The sequence below is a fragment of the Chelonoidis abingdonii genome, chromosome 22 (genome assembly GCF_003597395.2).
Source record: "Chelonoidis abingdonii isolate Lonesome George chromosome 22, CheloAbing_2.0, whole genome shotgun sequence".
NCBI classification, from domain to species: Eukaryota; Metazoa; Chordata; order Testudines; family Testudinidae; genus Chelonoidis; species Chelonoidis abingdonii.
In genome coordinates, this window is record NC_133790.1 from 21545408 (window position 1) to 21567548 (window position 22141).

At 44.6% G+C, this 22141-nt stretch overlaps 1 protein-coding gene and 1 non-coding gene across 2 annotated transcripts in view; both read right to left on the reverse strand.

Moving 5' to 3' along the window:
• Positions 1 to 21931, reverse strand: part of BCR (BCR activator of RhoGEF and GTPase) — a 138493-nt gene extending 116562 nt beyond the window's left edge. Inside the window, exon 1 of the mRNA XM_032801258.2 lies at positions 19959 to 21931. Coding sequence (XP_032657149.1) covers positions 19959 to 21474 — 1516 coding nt within the window. The 5' untranslated portion in view covers positions 21475 to 21931. The remainder of the gene's footprint in view (positions 1 to 19958) is intronic.
• LOC116837140 (U6atac minor spliceosomal RNA) lies at positions 14976 to 15103 on the reverse strand. The gene has a single exon (XR_004376625.1). It is a non-coding gene; the product is annotated as a U6atac minor spliceosomal RNA (small nuclear RNA).
• Positions 21932 to 22141: the final 210 nt, after the last annotated feature.

Below are 22141 nucleotides of genomic sequence, written 5' to 3' on the forward strand. Positions count from 1 at the left end.
AAGTGTTCTGGTATCCCAGCTGCAAGAGGTGCTCAGAAGGCTGCCACTGGGCCCTTTAGGTCTGATAGAGGGGCCAAGGGCAAGACGCCCTCTTCACAAAGCTGCTGACTAGAAGGTGTTCTGAAGAGGGTGGGCCAAGTTCTGTCCCCTCTCTCACATCCTGCTAAGAGTCAGGAGTAACTCCATTGAAATTAATGGAGTTGCTGGTGTGAGCAGGAGGAGAATCAGGTGCTATGTTTGTTTATAATGTATTTCCAGGCACTAAGCTGGCAGCAGCCTCAAGGAGCCCAGCCACAAGCCACCTCTTTAATAAACTAGTCTATGTCTTTTAGCAACCTCACAAACCTGCTCAGGCAAGTGGGCAGTTTTGCTTCTTGCCAAGTGTTGTGTTCCCTAGTTTGATCGACTCTTCCACAATTGGCACTCGGGTGTGGCAGCCCACAGGGACAGCATACAATTGCGGGAAGTGGGGGGAGGGCAGCAGGATCGCTGTCTGGGAACAGGTGAAGGGCAACCTTATTACAGCCATCATGGTGCAGTGGCTCTTCCTCTCAGAGTTCAATCTTTTATATAGCAAAGTTCCTATGAGAATATCACTGTCTTGTACCATCTCAAAGCATGAACTATGTAGACTGTAACACACCATACTGGCAGCATCTGCAGCATGCTGTGGAACAAGGGGTGAAGGTCAGCTAAAAAAAAAAAAAAAATTCAGTTCTACGGACAGTGAGTGAGCTCAGGGACAGAGAGGCCCAGAAAATGAGCAGAATTTAATTGTTTTATTAACCAGAGGGATAAGAGTCACACAGATAGGCCTTGAAAAGGGATCTGAAAGGAATGGAGGGGGGTCAGTTAGGCGCAGAGTGGAGGTCAGCAGGGGAGAAGAGACAGGGCCTGGAAGACAGACATTCAGGATTTGGAGAGGGTGATGGGCAGAAGCAGGAGAATGGAAGGTGAGGAGACTGAATGGCAAGGACAGCAAGTAAGCGCATCACGATCTTGAATAGCAGGAGGGAGATTTGGTATGGGGTCTAATGACAGGGGCCAGCGTAGAGGTGGATGAGTTTCCATTTCCAGGGCTAGTGCAGCAGTAGGGTTAGCCTTAGGGAACCTCAAAACAAGTGAATTACAGCAGTCCAGAGGAGAGGAGATGCAAGTATAGCTAAGAAGCAGGTACTGTTTGCCATGGCGGAAGTTAGAGGTAAGGTGCACAATGAAGTGCTAGAGTGTTCGGAATGGGATGCAGAGGTGGGGGAGGAGAGGTGCTGATGCTGAAGGAGGAAGCAATTTCTCCATGGCAAATATCAGCCTGTTACTTGTGTAGGCAGTGTTAGAAAGTGACTGGGCGTCACCAGTGCCTTGGTCAAGAATGGCTGTATCACATAGCACACAAGCCAGAAGAGGAGTTCTACACTGTTGGTGTTCTCAGCCGAGGAGAGGCACCACAATGATTAGCGCCAGTCTGCGGTGCTCGAGATTTCCTAGTGGTCAGAATGCCCATGTGAGAGAGCAAGTGACAGACTTTAGGTCACTCAGGTCAAAGCAAGAAGAGAACTAGATGTACCCTTCCTTGTTAGATTTTAAATTCTGCAGAGGGGAAACTGTCTTCTTATACTGTTTGTACAGCCCTTAGCACAATGGGCTCATGGTCCAGGACTGGGACTTTTAGGTGCTGCTGCAATAAATTATGATACTCAGCCAAGGTGGAAGCGATGGATGGGTTTGAGAACCACCCCGTTTGTTCTCCCAGTACAGTGCACTCCCTGGCTGATGGACGATGCCATGCCATGACCTCACTGATCACGTGAGAATGAACACTAACAAGGCCTACTTGGAGGGCTTTCTAAATTTCAGCGGAGTTTTGTTTTGGCAGGGAGAACCCTGACAAGTTAACTCAGACTGAAACGCAACTGACGTTTGCTGTAAATGCACCTTCTTACATACCGAGAACAACACTGCAAGTCTGTGTATGGAGAAATGTAAAGAAGAAGAGCCGGTTAATCTGGAAGTCAATCCTGTAGCACAGGAAAACTGGAATTTGTTTAATTCCTGTCTCCTTCATTACAGCCAACTGGAGACTGGTTTGACTTCTTAAGCAAACTCAGGGGAGGGGCGCGGGGGGACATCGACACATAACTTCTTTATTGCACAGTATTATTATTGCACTCACAACTGAACTCTGGTTAAGACAAAAAGCAAGAAAAATTCTTCCCATTTGTATTACAGAAATGCAGTAAGGCCTAAATCAGGAGCTATGCCCCTCTGTGCACGGTGCTGTACAAAGATGTAGGATAAGCTGGTAACTGACCCTAACAGCTTCATAGATAAGCAGGTTAGTAATGAAATAAAAGAGCCTCCCATTTCTAGCAAACTGCCTTCAATCCACTTGGCTTCATTAATAAGCAAAGATAGCTGTTCAGGAGCCTTCGTGGATGAGTTGCGGTCTCGGTTAGGTTCCAATTGGACAGATATCCACAAGCCAAGCCAGCTTCAGAACTGGTGCTAGCTCAGCGTGTAAGGGCTGAACAGCTATAGAGATTTAGTTAGCTTGTTGTCTTTACATCCTATCCACTCAGAGGCACAAACAGACCTGTCTAAAACAACACTGAGATTCACTCAGTTTAAACACTGCTTGGCTAATAAGCCTGGACAGGATCAAACTATGATTAAACCCCAGTTAGAATCCAGGTTCTACCCTAGGTATGAGAGGAAGGATGGTCCTGTGGTTAGGGAACAGAACTGAGAGCATCATGATCTTAGTCCTATTCCCAGCTCTACCAAATCCTGTGTAATTGTGGGGCAACTCATTCACAGCCTCTGTTCCCCACTCTCTAAAATGTAAACAATGCCTGCTTCATAGGAAGGCTGTGAAGCTTAATTCATTAGCCTTTCTAAGGCATGTGAAGTTCCTGGCAAGTGTTGTTATACAAGTGCTACCTGTTCTTAATCTGTGACAGGGAAGAGCCTACCTCCCCCCCCCCCCCAAAAAAAACACCTCAATTTTATATAGTGTCTTCTTCGTGTGTAGAAGAGCTCACTCTCAGACTGACTTGTTTCTTCTTCCTTCACACATCCATTAGTTCAGCATAAGATATTATCTGTCCATTTAAAGCCAATTAAAAAAAATGTAAAGTTCTATAACATCAACTGTAGATTAAAAATCCTTGATCCAGCTCATAAGAGGTCAGCAAAACCTTCCCACAAATCCCACACAATTCTGTGTTTTCACAGTTCCTGAACCAAAGTTTAAAAAAAGAAGAGTGCACTGCTTCCCTAGAAACACAGCCCTTCCACGGAATGACTACTTGCAAAAGACTCGCCCACCCAATTCCTCTTATCAGGAACCTGCTACATTCCAAAGTGCTTTGCTCAAGGTTGTACTGTTCCTTCCCAGTCAACTTGCTGACTACTTCCTCGCCAGCTCTAGCATTTTGCAGGATACACTTGTTTGCAAGAGCTCAGAAGTGTGACATTGCAGCAAGTCTGCACCACACGTTGATGGTAAGGGCCAGGGTTCTGTTTACCTCTGTCAGCAAGAAAAAAAGATGCCACATTCTGCATTTTTAAAACTAATAATTTTTTAATATTTGACATCTCTTGACTCAGTCCTTTGATTCCAAAACAAAATAGGGCATATACGTAAGTAAAACACCACTGACATGGAGTCACCTCTGGAGTGAGCAACCACAGCTCACCTCTCCCTCATGTTGTGCCTTCACAACATACAGTACAAAGACAAACCCACATTCTTATGAAAAAAGACATAGCATTTTTAAAGTCCTAGCAGAGCAAACAGGACCTCAAAGTCTGACCTGAAAGACCCACATGCAGCCAACAGCATGGTATTCATGGTAAACAGCTTGCTACTCCCTGCATCTACCTCTAAATGAAGAGCCCTACCAGTCTGCCTCTCTGAGCACAGCACAGCAGCTCCTGAGTGCACACATTGCGTGTGTGTAGAGACATGACCTGACAGCAGCAGATTCCACTTGGATTCATATTCTAGGAAATTCTAAATGAAGCAAAATCCACTTAAGCACCTGATACAGTATAAAAATAAACCTGTTAAAAGGATCATTCTGCATACAAGTTTTTTCCTACAACAGCTGTATTTGTTGCAAAAGCCCTTTAAGAGTACACCAGAAAAGGGAATGAGCCTGTGGCAGACAGCCCCAGGCAACAGCATATGGAAAACAGGATTCTCAAGACCAGCATAAGTAGAAACAAGCTATGTAAAAAAGGAAGGGGAAAAAAAAGTGCCCCATCTTTATGTTAGAACTGATTAACTGCCTCCAATATTAATCCTATTTCAGGAATGGAGGAGTGTTCTGGGCACGATGAGTCAACAGAGTGGGGCATTGTTTTCCATGTTGGTAGACTAGGCAGGGAACAGAAAGAGCAGAGGACATATTAAAAGCCAAGAACCTAGCACCTGGCTACTATTACATTAGGCATATAACAGGACAAAACAGAAAAGCTCACAAACATCTGTGCCATCAGGGTCCACAAAATGGAACTGTTTATCTTGACAGTCATGGAAACGACCTGAGTGAGGCAGACAGAGGTAGAGTGAAAGCAGAGATGTTTTAAAGGGACAGGTAGAGCAACAGAAGGCTTTTAAAGTTTCTTTACAACTGCTTTTGCTGAATATCTGTGGTTCCCCTCCTCACTTTAAAACTAGTATATTTTGGGGGGAGGGATAACTCAGTGGTTTGAGCATTGCCCTGCTAAACTCAGGGTTCTGAGTTCAATCCCTGAGGGGGCTGCTTAGGAATCTGGGGCAAAATCAGTACTTGGTCCTGCTAGTGAAGACAGGGGGCTGGACTCAATGACCTTTCAGGGTTCCTTCCAGCTCTACGAGATAGGTATATCGCCATTTTTTTTTTATTTTTTTTTTTTTTTTTTTAGTATATCAGATGAGCAACGCTGCTGCTGAGGATTTTATGCATTTTGGGGTCAGGAAGGTAAAATTCTGTCCTTTCCAACAAACCAACAAAAGAGGGGCTGGCAATGCTCTCTGCATGAAAATGCTCAAGTAAGGAAACTGTCCATGCACTGTGCAGCTATGGGAGACAGAATGTTGCAGCCAAGTGTTTATTACAGCAATTACATCAGATGATAAAAATAAAGCAAGTCCTACTCCTCACCACCCTCCCCTCTCCTAGGCACACAGACAGAGTGTAAGTTACCCAAGACGACCTACCTAATCAGATTTTCAAGGTGATCCAGTCTCCTCGTAAGGTGGTGCTGATCCAGCATCCACCCCAAGGTCTCCTTCCAGATGGTTTACTGACCTAAGCAGTTTTCAAACAGGAGCCAGGAGGTCTTTCTATTCTTGGAAGAGAGGGATAATTGTATCCTCTGTTGGACATAGACACCCAACACAATACTGCTGATGTAATTACAAAAAATTATAAAATACTTCAATAAGAGTCAGTCACATGGGCTTTGGGAATATCATCTGATTTGACTTTTAATGATGCCCAGAGCTGACCTGGAAACTTGTTTTTCCCCTTGGAGGTTGTAACTGATACTAGACAAAATGATATACAGGTGGATTCTATTTATTCATCTATAAAACCTGAACACCTAGTGACATACATTTTTACCCCCTATACCAGCCAATCAATCCATTATAATCAGGGATCTGACTGCAGAAAGGATACTCTGCTCCAAATTTCTGCAACCCCACAGAAGTTGGATGATCAGCCATGAAATTGTTAACGAAGCTGATTCTATATTTTATATTATAAAAATAAATAAGTAAGAGAGAGAGAGAGAGAGAGACAAACACACATCATTACGGCACATCAACATCCCCTTTATTAGCACACTCACTAGCACCTAAAGATCCCACATTGGGCTCAGTGATGCTGGGAGATGTACAAACACGTAGTTGAAGAAAGTTCCTGCCTCAAAGACTGTACAATCTAATTTAAATAAGAGAGACAAAGGGTGGGAGGGAAAGAGATGCAGCACCCGAGCAGAAATCACCAGAGGGATAGTTGGCATGTGAGTTTTGCATTTTTGTTTTTAATTATTTGGGGGGAGGCACACTGAGGGGATCAATTAATAAGCACATTGATTTAGGAATAGACAGAGGAGGGAAGGAGAGAAGAAGAAAATGGAAGGCAGAAGGAGTGAGGCTGCAGCAGAGAGACTGTAAAGGAGCTGGTGCTAACAGAGATGAGGCGCAGTTCATACCTTTCAGAGCTATTATTTCTCTGCAGAAGCAGTTCTGCAATTATTTGTGACAGTTTTCTTTGCAACAGAAGAACTAGAAACAAAGACCCAGTCTACACAATTGTTACCCTGGCAGGAGTCCCAGTGGAACAGGCCTTAAGTTTAATTTGTTTTTTAAAAAACCTAAAGCTTCCATTCTACAGAAACTACCGGATGAGCGCCAATACAGCTTTCTGTCACAGACTAGAGCTATCCATCCCGTCTGCAATGAGTATTAGAATCACCAAAAGCCAGGAATCATCATTTTTGACAATTTTTTTTATGTCAAAACAATGTATGGGCTTTGTAATTTATTTGTAAACACATAGCTATAGACAAGCTTAATCCCTTTTCCACTGGGAGGCAGTGTGACCCACAGAAAGTGCACTGGACTGCAGTTCAGGAGACCAAGGTTTTATTCCCAGTTCACCTACTCGCTTGTGGGTTGACCCTGGGCAGGTTTCTGGGCCTCGGCTTACCCATCTGTAAGATGGGGATAATGATACCGACCTACTGTTCTCTAAAGCACTTTGGGATGAAAAGCACTACACACAAGCTAGAAATTATTTTAAAGGAGATTCCTTCAAGGTTGGAGGAAACAAAATTTGACCTAATTTTTTCCTTGTATCTGTCTCCATAGTCTGAGCAACTATGTCTATTTCCCTACCCCATCCAATGTAAAAACAAAACAAAACAAAAAAAAAAAACACACACACACACACAGAACAAATGAGATGGCTCATGTGCTCTTTAAAAAATAATCCATGATTAATCCTATATAAGAGGGAGAAACAAATTCAGTAAGAAAACAGATTTTAATGCCAACCTAGCTATGGGTTATTATAATAGCAACAAACTAAAATACTTTGAAATGGTTTAAAAATGAGCAACCTGAAAATGTAACACTGTACATCTGCACAGTGAACAGTATGAAACACCAAAACATGGAAAAACCAACAGACCTCTGAAGTTCCCACCCTGGCATTGACTGCTTTGTTTTTTTATTGTTGTTTTTTCCTCACTCTCAAAGCATATATGGAGCTTGTTCACACAGCAGATAATAAAGCAAAGCAGACATGAAGTGGGAAAACCCAGACCATAACAGGTGAAAAAAGCTGGAGATGGGGACTAAAACTTGAATTACTTACGTGCTATCTGCGGTATAAATTTTACTGTGTTTAAACATAACACACAGCAGCACACTAGCCATGTTATAACACGGGTTAGTTTTGCCTGAGTGGGTGAGATGAGGTGACCCCATGTTATTTAAAGGTCAGGGCTCAAACATATAGGGGTCAGCTGGTAAAGGCCAGAGTGAGGGCATTAGCTTAATGTGATTATAACACAGTCAGTCACATCATACCAGACTAAGACCAAACAGTGTTAGAACGTGTCTATAGCATGCTGCCTAAACACCATCCTGCTTACAGTTTAGATGGTGTCCTGTTTTATTCTTAGACAATAAAATTTAATTCAAAATACAGAAACATAGCTCTCCTTATACAAGGAAAGTGTACTTTAAAAAAATGTAAATCTATTAAAAGTTCAAAGTACATCTCAAGATTAACTCAATTAGAGAAGCACATTGCAAGGGTTGTATGAACAACATTGTATGTTTGTAAGCACAAAGACTTTTTTTTGGAGGGGTCAAACTCAAGATATTTGTGGGTAGAGATCTATGCTGATAAGCGTTGAAGCGTTGGCAAAAAATGCTTTCCAAACTAGGTTGGTGTTTCCATAGTACTCACAGCAAATGCACCTGAGCACTCAACACAGTTCTCAGACAGGCAGAGAAACATTACATCAGGAAGGTGTTTGAAACTGTCTGCCTAGCAGGGCTCTCATACCTGTCTATGCAACAACTTCCAACCATAGTGGCTGTAACAGGGCTTTTGAAATTGGGTGATACAAATGCAAACCAGGCTCTCCACTTCTAAACCATTTACAAACAAGTAGAATGAACAGTGTTGGTTTTTTGGAGGTGGGGTGGGGTGCTGTTTGTTTTAAACACACAGGCTTAGGAGTTAAACATCAAGCCCAGCATCTCACTTTGCAGCCTTAGGCAGGTATATAGAAACTCCTAGTTACCGCTCTGAGGCCTCAACAAAGCTGACTGAAGTCACTGGGGGAATCCTTCCCAGCCCCTGGTAAGCAAATGCTTAGTACATGCCCCTGCCCTTCAAAAGAGATTCAGTTGGGGTGACCATCAGCGTGTGTAAGTGTGTTAACAATAATAATAACTGCGAACATAAAAACAATCCCCCACCGTTTTCTCCAATTATTTCCGTACAGCAGAGGCTGCACCGGGACGCCCTCATCCATACTGGGACCCTTCTGGAAACTCCACTCCATCTAGTCATGATTTAGTCAAGAATTTCATCTCATTTAGCAAGATGGGAAGGCTGTGGTGGTTGCTAATCCCTGACCCCCAGGTTGAGAGCACACATCTAATGTAAACCTCCTTTCCAAGGCCACCCTTTAGTAGCCCACACCTGGTTCAGATGCATTAAGAGGCTTCCTTATACCTGACCCATAGAATACTGCCTGGCCTTATGCGGACAGATCCAGGGAGCTGTTTCTTCTAAATGTGCCTTGCTTTTTGGGGCACTGGGAGGCTCTCTTGGACTTTAGCACAGGAATCTGCTTTCTAAACTGTCTTTCTACTGCAACCTCAGACATCCCTGTGAAATTCCCTATTGCAGCTTGATTCATGAGGATTGGAACACATTCAAAGGGCGTATCTGAGCATAGACATGAGGATACGAACCCTGTGGATCTCAAGTGCTGTCTGTATTTACATTCTAACCAAGTCAGAAGACCTACTTCAATGGTAAGCAATATGGGCCATCAAGTCACTAAGGTAAACATTCATTTGACTAAATGTGGAGGCTGAGAATAAATTCAGATTTGAGAGGGTCAGAGTGGCAGATTCGTGCATGGGATCTTTCTACAAAAAATATATCACTGTGGCTTCCCAGCATATTCAGGGAGACGATGCGCCTATGTCACCTTGTTCACATGGGCTGCAGTTTAGCTTCCGCCAGGCAATTGACAGACCAAAAACCTAGAATTGCGCTAAAAGCAGCTTCCCAGCATTAGGAAATTATTATCCTTTCCCCTCTCCAGACATCAAGTAATGATTAGCTAGCAGCAAGGACTCCACACTCGGAGAAACCCATGGTCATACAGAAACCTCCCTTTGGGAAGGAGGAAAGAGTGCAGGACACTGTTCTGGGACATGCCATAATCCAAAGTCATGAAGCAGCAGAGCTCCTAGATGTGCAAGGAGCAGAGCGCAGCTGCCATCTGAGTGTTAAATTAAGAAGAGGGCCATGTTAGGTAAAGATGAACTTAAAATTCCACTTTCCCGCTCACCCCTGGCAAGTCAAATCAGGGAGTGCAGCCAGCTTTGCAGCTCAACAATCTCCCTAAAATTCAAAGGCAAAGCAGGAAGCAGAGCTCTCAGGTTCTCTAGATACACTTGTATGAGGAAGAGCAGAGCATTGCAGTATTATCAGTGCTTTGCCCTGTACACAGCAGAGTATGCAGCATAGGCAATGAAGAACACTTCCCTTCTTACATGGTTAAAGGAAGTTCCATTGAGATCCCTCACGCATGGGTGTGGTGGAGCAGGTAGGGGGGAGCGAAACGGGAGGAGGGAGAGAGAGAGACTCCACCCCAGCACCCAGAATGGCAACGTTGCATGCACCCCTCCCTTTGTACCCAATTAGGAGGGAGCCCTTGGCTTCCCACTGAGGCAGTACTCTAGACCCCACTAGGTATTCCCTCCCCACCCCACCCCCACACGATGCTTTAATACCAGGTTTCATTACTAGGTTACGTGACCAGTATATTTTTTGAGCCATAATGTTCATAGAATTTTTTTTCTGCAAACCCTCAGACTAGCAGAAATCATCTCCGTCCTGCCCTGTGCCTTGCCATGCCCTTGCGCAAAAGAAAGCAAAGTAATTCACCCTACTGTTAGAAATCCTTTTGGGATAACTTTGCTTTGATCTCTCTAGTGAGATTTCTCTGTTCCTGAGCAACATGTATATTCCAGGGCTGAAAAATATATTTCCATCCAACTGCAGCTTCAGTCGTAAACAGATTTTTCTTCCTTGCAATTCAGATTTTACTCATCAGCTCTTAACAGTCATAAAAGCAACAAACTTCAAATGTGTTGCCCCATACCCCTGGTCTCCCCCCTTTCCGTGACATCAGTCACACAGACGGCACAACCCCTCCATAAAACACCTTTTAATCACTACTAAGTTTAAGCATCAAACTTGCTAGCAGCCACAGTTAGGCTCAGACAGGAGAGCTGCTATGATGATTAACAATAGGATGTTCTCTTACTGACTAACCCACAAATCCATGCAAGTAACTAGTGCAACCAGCAGAAAATTCATCCAAATACCAAAACTCCCTGAAACAAGGACAATAACATGACACTGCAAGACTCCAAGGCATTCTGCTGTAACATTAGGAGTGTGAAAATGTTGACTTCCCCCCTGTTAAACTTAGGTCCAGGGATGATCTTAGGGAAACATGAAGCAAGTGGTCACAAAAGACATGAGAATGTGGGCAGGGAAACCCCAAGCCAAAGCTCACAACCTATCAGGAGCTAGATGAGGGGAGAGGTCGAGAGACAGAGAGAGTCAAAATGGAAGGCACCAAACAATAGCATAGGAAGCCTCAGATAATTATCTTAGTATTAATTTCCTTAGAATGTTATTTTTTGTAACTATAATATGTTCATATTTCAGCACTGTCTACTTGAATAATTTGTAGGACCAAAACAGAAATACGAGATTGGTGGGAGATGGATGTGATGTAGCTCTGAACTAAGAGGCAGTTGGAAGGTAACACACTCACAAACCTCTTCCTTCTCTTGATTTATGCAGAGCATCATAATATAGTCTGAGTTAGCACATAGGAAGCTAAGACCAGCCATGCTGATGGGTCATTATACCTTCCTAGGTGACTGCACCAAATAATGTAGTTCCTGCCCACTTTAGTCCAAACCGTAGCAGATACAGTTCACTCTACGTTATTGGAAATGCATATTGCGCAAACAGACCAGTCATACTCAGTTTTCGCTGTCTCTGGCACATGTTTGAAGCCCAGTGCTCAAGGAACTTAAGTGTATTTTCTTCAGAACAGATTACGTGGTGATGCTCCTGGCCTATTTTCACAGAGCGTGTGGCTGTCGCTGTCCGTACTTGAAAATGATTTGAGTACTGGGTTTTGAAATGTTAAGACCATGTTCTAACAACAACAGCCCTCTTTCGCTGCAGGCTCACACAGGACATTCTCACCCAGCGAAACTCATAGTATCCTTGTCCTAAAAATGCTGTGCAGCAAATTACTGGTGCCATTATAATTGCTGTCACAATCCACCTCAGATCTAGCTGCATTTCAGTGCTAGGTGAGGATTAGAATCCTGTTCTACTGTATTAAGTCTTTTGAGGGTCAAGAGCAGGCATAAGGACCCAAGCCTGTGCAGTTCTTGTGTTCCCAGACACCACACAGAGATAGTAATGCACTAAGATTTATAGAGTCCAAACACAAGGGCTGTTCATTATTAAGATACTTCTGCAATCCACTATCCCACAGATTCGGAATTACAGAATAAAAAAATATTTGATCCACACAGTGCTGTATGTTACAGCTACTACTTCGCTACAGGCACAGTCCAATCTATAAGCACCTTGGGTCCTTGCCACACTACAATCTGGAGTGACATGCAGAGAAACACTGTTGATTTTGGTACAGCACCATAAGAGGTTTCTTTAAACGATGCAGTAGAGATTAGGATGCTAATAAAAATATAAAATGTGGCCACTGGAATAGGAGTTTTTTTGTATGCCATGGTAGATATGCTGGTAGTGAATACTGAGATCCCCATCAGAGACTGTGATATCACCAATATGTACCGTTCAAAAATATTAGCGGATATAAACGTGAATGTGCAGCACTGATAAAGCTTATTCAGATAGTATGGCCACCATGGAGTCACATCTGACATGTAGCCATACAACCATGAAGCAATCCAATCCCAGCTGCCACATTTAGATTGGGTTTCCTCTCAGATAAAGGAGATTCTGATCTTGTGCCATAGCCTAGTTCAGGGGTCAGCAACCTTTCAGAAGTGGTGTATCGAGTCTTCATTTATTCACTCTAATTTAAGGTTTCACGTGCCAGTAATACATTTTAACATTTTTAGAAGGTCTCTTTCTATAAGTCTATAAAATATAACTAAACTATTGTTGTATGTAAAGTAAATAAGGTTTTTAAAATGTTTAAGAAGCTTCATTTAAAATTAAATTAAAATGCAGAGCCCCCTGGACCGGTGACTACGACCCAGGCAGTATGAATGCCACTGGAAAAAAAAAAAAAAAAAAAAAAATCAGCTCTCGTGCCGCCTTTGGCACGCAAGCCATAAGTTCCCTACCCCTGGCCTAGTTAAATAGAGGGTTTGAGTTGTATAAGTTTGAAAGGGGAGGGAAACTATTATTTTAGTAACTAGAACAGATATGCAACCACATTCAAATACTGTGACTGGAGCAACCCGCATCAGCTCTGTATAGATGACAGTTTTAGTGCTTAAAATACACACGCTGTAATTCAAAACAAACTTTAGGATGTTACAGATTATAAAAATCATGCCTCAGCATTAACAGAGGCTTTGATGTTCAAGGATTTATTTACAATTTACAATCCCAGCCCTCATCATGTGTAATTTAAAAATCAGGGCAAAAAATAATATACCTTACAATTGGTGCGCTAGCTAAAAACTGCTTTGTACCTCAAGAATTTGATTGTTGCTTTGGGAGGACTTCCTTCATACACGGCACATACCCAGCCAAGACACTCAGGAGTTTAGATATCATGTGCAGTCAAACTCCCTCTCTCTCTGACAATGTTTGTGGTACAGTGGCTGAATCACAATATAGTACCAAGAGCCTGTTTCTTTTCTCATGTGTACCAGTAAGAACAGAAGTAACTCCACTGAAGTCAATGAATTTTTACCACAGTAAGAGTAGAATCAAGCCCTCACTGTTCTTTCATCCTTATCAGGTGGGTGGAGAAAACTAAAAGGAGAAAGTCAAACAACCTGCTGCCCTGGTCTTGGTTTTTCTGGGGAAAAAGGTGGCTTCAGGTAAGCTGAGCTGCTGCTCCACAACCTGACAGGTTTTCCTATGGTAATTGAAACAGAGCATTACTCCTCAGATAGCCAAGTCTCACCTCATTAACCTTTATAGACTGACCTCTAAAATTCCTTGAAGGCAAAGTACTGGTCCCTTTTGCCTTGGGCATTGTGACTGATTATCCCCAGTGGGCTGGGAAAAGGGACAGGACTCTGTTAGGCTTGCAGTGCACCACAGGGCAAGAATCTGAAATCAGAAGCATGTTACCAGGTCTCGAGCTCCCAAAGACTTCTTTGCTGGCCTATCTTCCAGCTGAGTTTCAAAACTGTAGCTTGGACTATTAGTGATAGTTAAAGACCCAACAACACTTCATGCAAAAACTGAGAGCATTGGTCAGCATCCTGGCCATCTTTCAACTTGGGCCTCCTTAAAAATTCCTGTCACTTCTTGAGTAAGGCATCTCCCCCCGCCCCCCAAGTCTATCCATCTCCCCAATGGATGTCATCCATGAGCACAGCGCATTCCAAAAGTAAAGCGATTACCTCACCCCGCCCCTTGACATTGGCAAATTCTTATTATCTTTGCTTCCTGCCTTACGTTCGTGGGCGTAGTTTAGCTGGCATTGTTCTATAGCTGCCATGACCTATACTCGAGTGGATGCATTTCTATGAATGGTGAAGTGCTATCTGTAGGGAGCTGGTAAGTGTGAAAAGCAATCACTTTACATAGTCACATCATTGAACATTAAATACATGTTCTACTTCAGTCAAATGGCAGGAGGGAAATGCTAGCAGCACTAGCTTTGAGCCACGGCCAAGTGCACAGTGAATGGCCAGTGCTATTCAGAGCAGAGGCAGGGCAGGCAAGTGACCCCACCTCCCCCAGGTTCATTATTAGTCATGTCTCTCCTTTCTTCTCCACCAACGGGGAAGCTAGTCCTACTTCTGCTGCTTCTACGTCATACACCATAGAAAAGTCCTCTGCTGTCATGGAGTGGGATGGTGACACCGGCATCCCCACAACAGACACAACTACCATACTGGTTGGTTTGCGGCCTGCTTGTCCTTTGGGTATAGCCAGGCCCAGCTGGAAACAAAACAAACCAGAGTCCACAGTGAGTTGGAGGAAGAGGTTCATCTGCATCTCCCTGATCTGAATACTGTGCAGGGCCACAAATGAGGGTCTGCATCCACCTGTGGGAGAAAGAGGGTGCACAGGAAAGAGTAGAAGTCATGCTAAATCACATTAGCAGGGCCATCAGCAAAGAGCTTTGGCTCTTTCCTCAGAGCTGGTGGGGGAAGAAGAGGGCGTTCCATTCACTCTAGGAAGAGGGAGCAATATAATAAGCAGCTAGATAATGTCACGAACAAAATCTCTGGGAAGCACTGAGGGGGCCATTTAGACAGTGTATTGTCCTTAGTGAGCCTAGAAAATCTGCTGCCTGGTATTGAAAAGGATTAAAGTGGGGGCTGGGTTAAAACAGAAAGAGGCTTAAAAAATAAAATAGCAAAATGAATTAGAGACAAATGTCAATGACTAGATCTAAGCCTCATTCTTGACTGAGCGAGCCAGTGACAGACCAACAGCCAGGAGCTGCAGCCAAAAGCCCTAGAGTTAGATGCCACAAACTAAGTGGCAATGCCTTAACCAGCTGCGTGTTGTAAAGGTCACTAGGACCTCTTCCATCCTTATCGAAGGGAGCGCTAACTTTCTCTCCTTGAGAGAAAGGGGTGAGATGCACCTTTAGGTTTGAGGTTCCCAAGAGTAGAAGGAAAGTGCAACAGATTAATCATAGAATAGCAGGGTTGGAAGGGACCTCAGGAGGTCACCTAGTCCAACTCAAAGCAGGAACAATCCCTAGACAGATTTTTACCCCAGTTCCCTAAATGGCCCCCTCAAGGACTGAACTCACAACCCTGGGTTTAGCAGGCCAATGCTCAAACCACTGAGCTATCCGTCCCTCCCCAAATCCCACTTTAGCTGCTCACAGTAGATGCTGTTTAGAAACAACAACAAAGGCACAGAATCTGTCTTGCTGTCGGCCACTTTTTACATTGCTGTGGGATCCCAAAGCACTTTCCAAACAAAGCATCCTAAAATCCATGTGAGGTGGCTAAGCATCATTAAGAACATAAGAATGGCCGTACTGGGTCAGACCAAAGGTCCATCCAGCCCAGTATCCTGTCTGTCAACAGTGGCCAATGCCAAGTGCCCCAGAGGGACTGAACTGAACAGGTAATGATCAAGTGATCTCTCTCCTGCCATCCATCTCCACCCTCTGACAAATAGAGGCTAGGGACACCATTCCTTACCCATCCTGGCTAACAGCCATTAATTGACTTAAATTCATGGAGGTTAATTAGTTCTCTTAGAAACACTGTTATAGTCCTAGCCTTCACAATCTCCTCAGACAAGGAGTTGCCCAAGTTGGCTGTGCACCCAATTTAACAGGGAAACTGAGATATAACAAGGGCAAGAGACTTGCCTAAGACCACACTGCAGGCAAGTGATATACAGTCAGGAAAATAATTTAGGAAACCTAGCTCCTGATCCCCTGTTGTAACCACTAGACAACACTCTCCCTCCACTGTCCTGTATATTGTACCTTGACTTGGCTGTACACTGAAATGGTGTCAATAATGACCTTTAAACCAATACTGCTAATAACCAAGGACTTAGATGCTTGACTATCTAGCTAAGCATTTGTAACTGAAGAATCTAGGTCCCTGATTAGGCAGGCTCTTTACAAAGGTATTCTGTTCCAAAAGGACCTAATATGAGTTTTGAGCCAAGCATTCTGTTTGCATGGAATCATTTCAGAGTACTTTTCTCCATCCATAGTCTGATTACATACACTGCTCCAGGAAGAGACACTCTGCATTTCTGTGCTAGTGGAGATACAAAAATAAGTATTATCAAAACCTGCCCATGAGCTGACCACAGGTCTACAGACTTACTACCAATGGAGTAAAATGGCATACAAATCCTAATCCCAAACTGTGCAGTTCATATTGAGCAACACTGGCTCCTGCTATCCTACTGCAGTGCCACTGACAGAACTCTGAGGAGAGCTCTGTTCAGCTCTCCCAAGTGGACAGAAATCTCCACCAACACAAGGGTGTTCACAGGAAAGAGCTTTGGAGACAAATACAGTCTTTTTGGAGAATGTAAACTCCACTTGGGACCCAGGCTACCTACTAACCAGCCTCTAGATGTGGAGTTTCTGTGTCCTCATGCTGAAGAGCAAGATCATCTCATTTACAAAGCACTGAGCGAGCATCCGTTAGACTTCCACATCCTGCTAAGCTGGAAATATAAACACAAGGTACAATTTTGGTGTGATCAGTAGCTAAAAGAGAGTGAGAGTATTTTAAAAACTGAACTAACCAAGGTCACAAGGAGACCTCTCTATTTCACAGAAGTTCCAACATTACTTTTTCCCCTTGATTAGGTGCAGGGAGCACCATGGGGTTATTTTGAAACAGCAGATAGAAAAAAAAAGAAATAAAATCCATTAGAAAATATTCCATCATTCTCCATACAAATCATTGTGATCAATTTGAGAGCTTTTAAACTATGTTAAGACTTTTCCCCCTCTACTCGCATTACATGAAATAATTATAAGCATTGCATAATTCACCCTAGGATGCAAGATGTTTGATGAAAGTTATGAAATTTTACAAATAGTTATTAAAATGCCCACACTCACAGAGCAGTAGCCCCCTACAGCCATTCAGAAAGGAGCTGAGTCCCAGCTACCTGGGTCTGCTATTAGAATTCTAGACACCTCTCATTTCTGGAAATCTAGGTTTAAAACTTGGCTTAATTCCCACAGTGAGAAAGCTTAGTGATCTCACTCTAATCCCCATCCACATCATAGAACACACACATGATTTGGCATGACTGGCAGCCTCTGCTCCAGAGGCCTAGGACTGAAACAGCATGTGTCTGCTGGCTAGCATGATGATACACTGGCAGACCCACAGATGAGCTTGCATAGCACATGTCTATACTATACCTGGTTCAGTCCAGTGTTAGTATGAACCAAAGTCCTCGAAAAAAAATTCACCCACAGAATGTAAAGCCAGAAAATGTATGAAATCTGGATGCATGAAGAAGCCAAATACTGCAGAACAAGTCCAACTTTACACTAATTACCATTAAGGATGAAGAGAACCTGCTGTGACCTAGACCTGCACATCCTGTTCAAATACAGCTTCAGGGAAGACTGACAGGACTAGTAGTGGCGGGGCTGAAACAGAGGCAGGGAAGGCTGGCTGAAGCAAAGAGCTACTTTCATAACACCTAGAGTGCAGGATGTTCCATATATGGCCTGATAGGGACTATGGGCAGGATGCCTCTTACACCTTTGTTTTGTGTTTGTTTTATGAAGACAGGACTGTCAGTTTGCTCAGCCTCAAATATACACCTTCCTAAGCATAAGAAAAATCCTATTCAGCATGCCTGCAGAATGACTGACTGATAGTGGAAATGAACAGCAGTGAACAAGAAATGTAGTTGTCTTGTGGACATCGAAACCATTTTTTGTAGCGGCGTGGAAAGTAGCTACTACCTACCAAGTTAAGACACAGTCGTAAACAGCCATATGAGCTGTGTTCCTACCAAATCTGCTTGTGTTATCCCCTAGGCTGGGGAAAGGAGGGAACAAATCATTGGGCTGTAAACTAGGAGTTGGTTTGGGGGATCTCAGATGCCAGCAGGCTCTTTTGTTAACATAGATATCCACATAATGTATTTCACTTATCCAGTAGTATTTAAAATAAAATCAGATCACTGCCTCTCCAAAAGGCCAATCTAGCAGGCAGAATCTGCCTTGGAGAACAAGCTTTATCCAGCTTTGTTGTTTTCTCCCCATTGTTCCTTTCTGCAAAATTGCAACAGCTAGGAGGCTCCCCAGTCATCTAAAACGCATCAGTAAACAAAAAGAGCAGAGACAGATGGCTGCAGCTCAGCCAGCATTGGATCCAGCCTCCCTCTGCTTCTCATCTACATCCCATAAAAACACACAAGACCAAGAGACAGCACAGAAGTCATGCAACAGACAGTGTATATGTATATATAATCTGATAAGAAGGGGGTCGCTGCAAGGACAAGGTGCCAAGGTTTGGAATTCTCAAGTAGCTTTTCATTTATAGTAAACAGACATTTATACTGAATAGCCTTTCACTAACACAACACTGGAACTCCAATTTCATGGGGGTTGAAACTATATCTGTGAAACCTTCCAGCCAAATGCTCACCCAAATACATGCCTCCAACAAGCAGCAGGGAGATCTCCTTCCATTTAAATCACTCACTCTGAGAACTAGAGCAACTTGAGACAATGAAAACATCCTTGATGGATCTCCCTCTTTGAACCTCTTCAAAGCTTTGAATCCACCACTACTACAGGAATTCAATCCTGTTTGCAGATATCTGAGTTAAGCCCTTATTAAAATATTGACTTAAAAAGAGAGAGATGGAGATTAAGATTACATACAAACTCAGAGAATGATTGGACTCTGCTAAACCTGTCGCAGAGATTTCTTCACTCCTGAAAAACACTTCACTTCTTTCCCTGTAAACACTGGAAGGCTCAATGAGTCAAAGAAAGAGGTTAGCTGCTACTGCAATGCATAATGACAAGGAGTTCAAATGCCTACATAAAATCCAGCGTGCCCCTTTGAATGAAACAATATGGTTAACTGTTACTTTCTCCTCATCTAGACCCAACTCTGAACATGCTCACTGTGTTTCCTTATTTCATCAGTCAGTCAGATACAGCCCTGAATACCCAAATGTGGGAATGAGTTCAAACATGTCCCTCCCTGCTCAAAACAATCCATTTCTGTTTTAGGTCTGGTTAGTTTAGCTTTGGCAATCATCTAGGGCCTCCTAACTTCCCATGAACTTCACTCACTTAGAAACACTATAAGACATGGGGGGAAGGGCTGGATTATCATTCCCTTAGATCAGTAATAATTAAAGGATGATACAGCAGACAGAATGATGTTTGAGGTCCCCAAATACCAATGGGCAGGAAAACAAATGAGAGAGCAGCCTTTCTATTGACAAAGCCCGGGGCCCAGAAACCCAATAGGTACTGGCAAAGCCCTGGGGTAACAATGCCAGGTTACAGCATCACTGACATGCAGCCACCTATGGGGTACAGTTCAACCACTACCTCGCACAACAGTAGGAGGAAGGGAAAGAACACTAGGACAAACGTCTATCTTTATAAAAAGGGGTCAGAGGAGCTTTACTCAAAGCACTGGTTTATATAAAGTCTTAAAACACACAAAATAAATTGCATGGACCCCAATTTATTACCTCCAGAATGATGCAGAACTGTTAGCCTTCCTGGGAATGAAAGCTTTGGTTCCAAGAAGTCTAAGTACCCCAAGCTTGAGTTTTACCCTATAAGGCCATCCCCAGATCAGGGCAGCTTTGACTTACAGCCATGGTTCTCTTTTGAGACAGTTATCTCCCTTTGAGTGGTTGACCCAAAGAACCCTTCATATCATGTCATATGTGGACATGAACATGTGAATTAACCAACCCCCTATTTAAACAAGATGTGCACACCTGCATCTCCATGGAAACAGCTGTCATGAGGACCTCTCCCAGACGGCATATCTCCATCATTTGGCCAGATCTGTCCTGTTCTCCGTACTCCCACAATAGTGGCTTCAGACACGATGACTGGCTGTTGCCTGTGCCGCTTTTGAGACTGCGGGGTTGGTGGGCTGCTGCTGTCGAAGGACTGTTGAGAATTTTGGGATGGAGAACGGCTTTTCTCCCGATACATCCGGTAAGTGGTGGGGCTGGGGGAAACATGACTAGATTGCCCTGAAGAGAAATCTTCCTCACTGGATGTGAGGTTCTCATTAGAGCTACAATCTGGGGTATACCCTCCCCCAATGTCCTCAAAACTCCTTGGGGAATAAGACCTCCTGGGCCAGGTAAGATGCTTTTCCTGATCAGAGGCACTCTGATTTCGCTGTATAGGTCCTTTGCTTTCTCCTTCCCCCATCATCCCACCCACATAGATGCTTTGGTAGGGCTGAAAGTCCATTGGTTGCCAGGGTGGTCGATTGCCCCCATTGAGATTTATTAGGTTGTCTTTCAGAAACCTGGGGTTCAGTTCAGCATCCTCATATTCTCCATCATAGCCAAAGCTGCTCTCAGAAGATCTTCCCCGGTGGGCTGGCCTCTGGAACTCATTAAAGCTGGGTACCACATTAGGAGGGAGGGAGTGCAAGGATTTTTTGCGTTCCATCTGCATGGCTTGGCTACCAAGGGAGCTTATTTTATCTGAAACATCTTTATCATTGACCTTCACTAAACCCTTCTCATGGTGGTACTCCATGTTCACATAGAAGGGCTTCTCAGAAGCATCCTTGCTATCACCAGAAGAATGTGAATTAACTTTTTTAATCCTCTCAAAGTTGGACCTTAGTGCTGCCACACTGGTGGCGTTCCCTTTGTCCTTAGCAAGAGGCTCAAAGGATCCCTCTTTCTCAGTGGAGCCTGCCAGCCTGCGGGTGGAAGAGGGCCTGTGTTTTGAAGGAGATCCATCCATATCAGAGCGATTCTCCGAATCTTCCATCACTCTCTTCAGTTTCTCTTCACTGTAGTATTTACACCTGTCCTGCTCCCCTTCCCCATGGTGGGAGCTCTCCAAGGGCAACAAATCCGACCCATCACTCTGGGTAGACAGGTTCCTCAGAGAAGGTATCCTTGGCTTGAACTTTTCCTCTCCTTGGTGGGGTTTGTTTTTTTCTGGATCCCCTTGCTCGGTGGTTTGGTGATGGTGTGGGTCTTGGTTTTGCTGCTCTGCATCCCCTTCAGGCAACTGGGAAATCCTCTTGAACCCCCATCTCTGTCGGTCATAGCTCTTCTTCTCCTTTGCCAAGAGAGTCTGCAAGTAAATCATACGGAACCTCTCCTTGTTGACCTCCATCTCCAGCCTCCGGATAGAAGCTTTGCACATCTCCAGTTCCTGCTCGATATCTCCCACAGATTTCAGCTCCATCTTGGGAGGCTCGGAGTCTGCAAACTGGGCTTTCCAAGCCTCCACAAACCCCACTGGGTCCACCATTTTGCATCCGAGGAAAGATCACGGTGGGGAGCAGGAGGTGGAGAGAATATGCCAGCTGAATTTCACATAGAGCTACGGCGCGGCCAGAGACGGGTTAACTCACGGAATGGATCTTTTCCCCAGTCCACGCATGAAGAAAAACAGGGAGGTAAAGCCAGTTGGTCCTGTGTCCGAGAACGTCCCCTCTCCTCTCCTCCTGCTTCCGACCCCCCTTTCCCCGCGCACCCCCTACTTCACCCCCCGCATGCCCGAGAACAACAATGCTCCCAACGCAGCAAACCGGGCGCCTCCAAGGCAGCGTGGACAAAGGAGCCGAGGTGGGCGGGAGGGAGGGAAGGTGAGTCTCACCCACCCCCTGCGGCCCCGGGCGGGGGGCCGAGGACCTGGTGCAGCTGCGCTCAGCGGCAGGGGCTGGGATGTGCGGGGCAATGCAGAGCCCCGCCGCTCGCTCGCCGGCTCCCTCCTCCCGGGCTATTGGGCTGCACTCCCAGGCCCCGCCGGGCACGGGCGGCAGGGCTGCGGCTTGTCCCTCGCCAGCTCCGTCGCTATCCCATGGTCCCGGCGAGCCCGGAGCCCCGGCGAGTAGCCTCCCGGCGCCGCCGCCGCAGCAGTTCCCGGCTGCCCATCGCGCCAGCCCAGGCTCTGGCGGCGGCTCGGCGAACCGCAC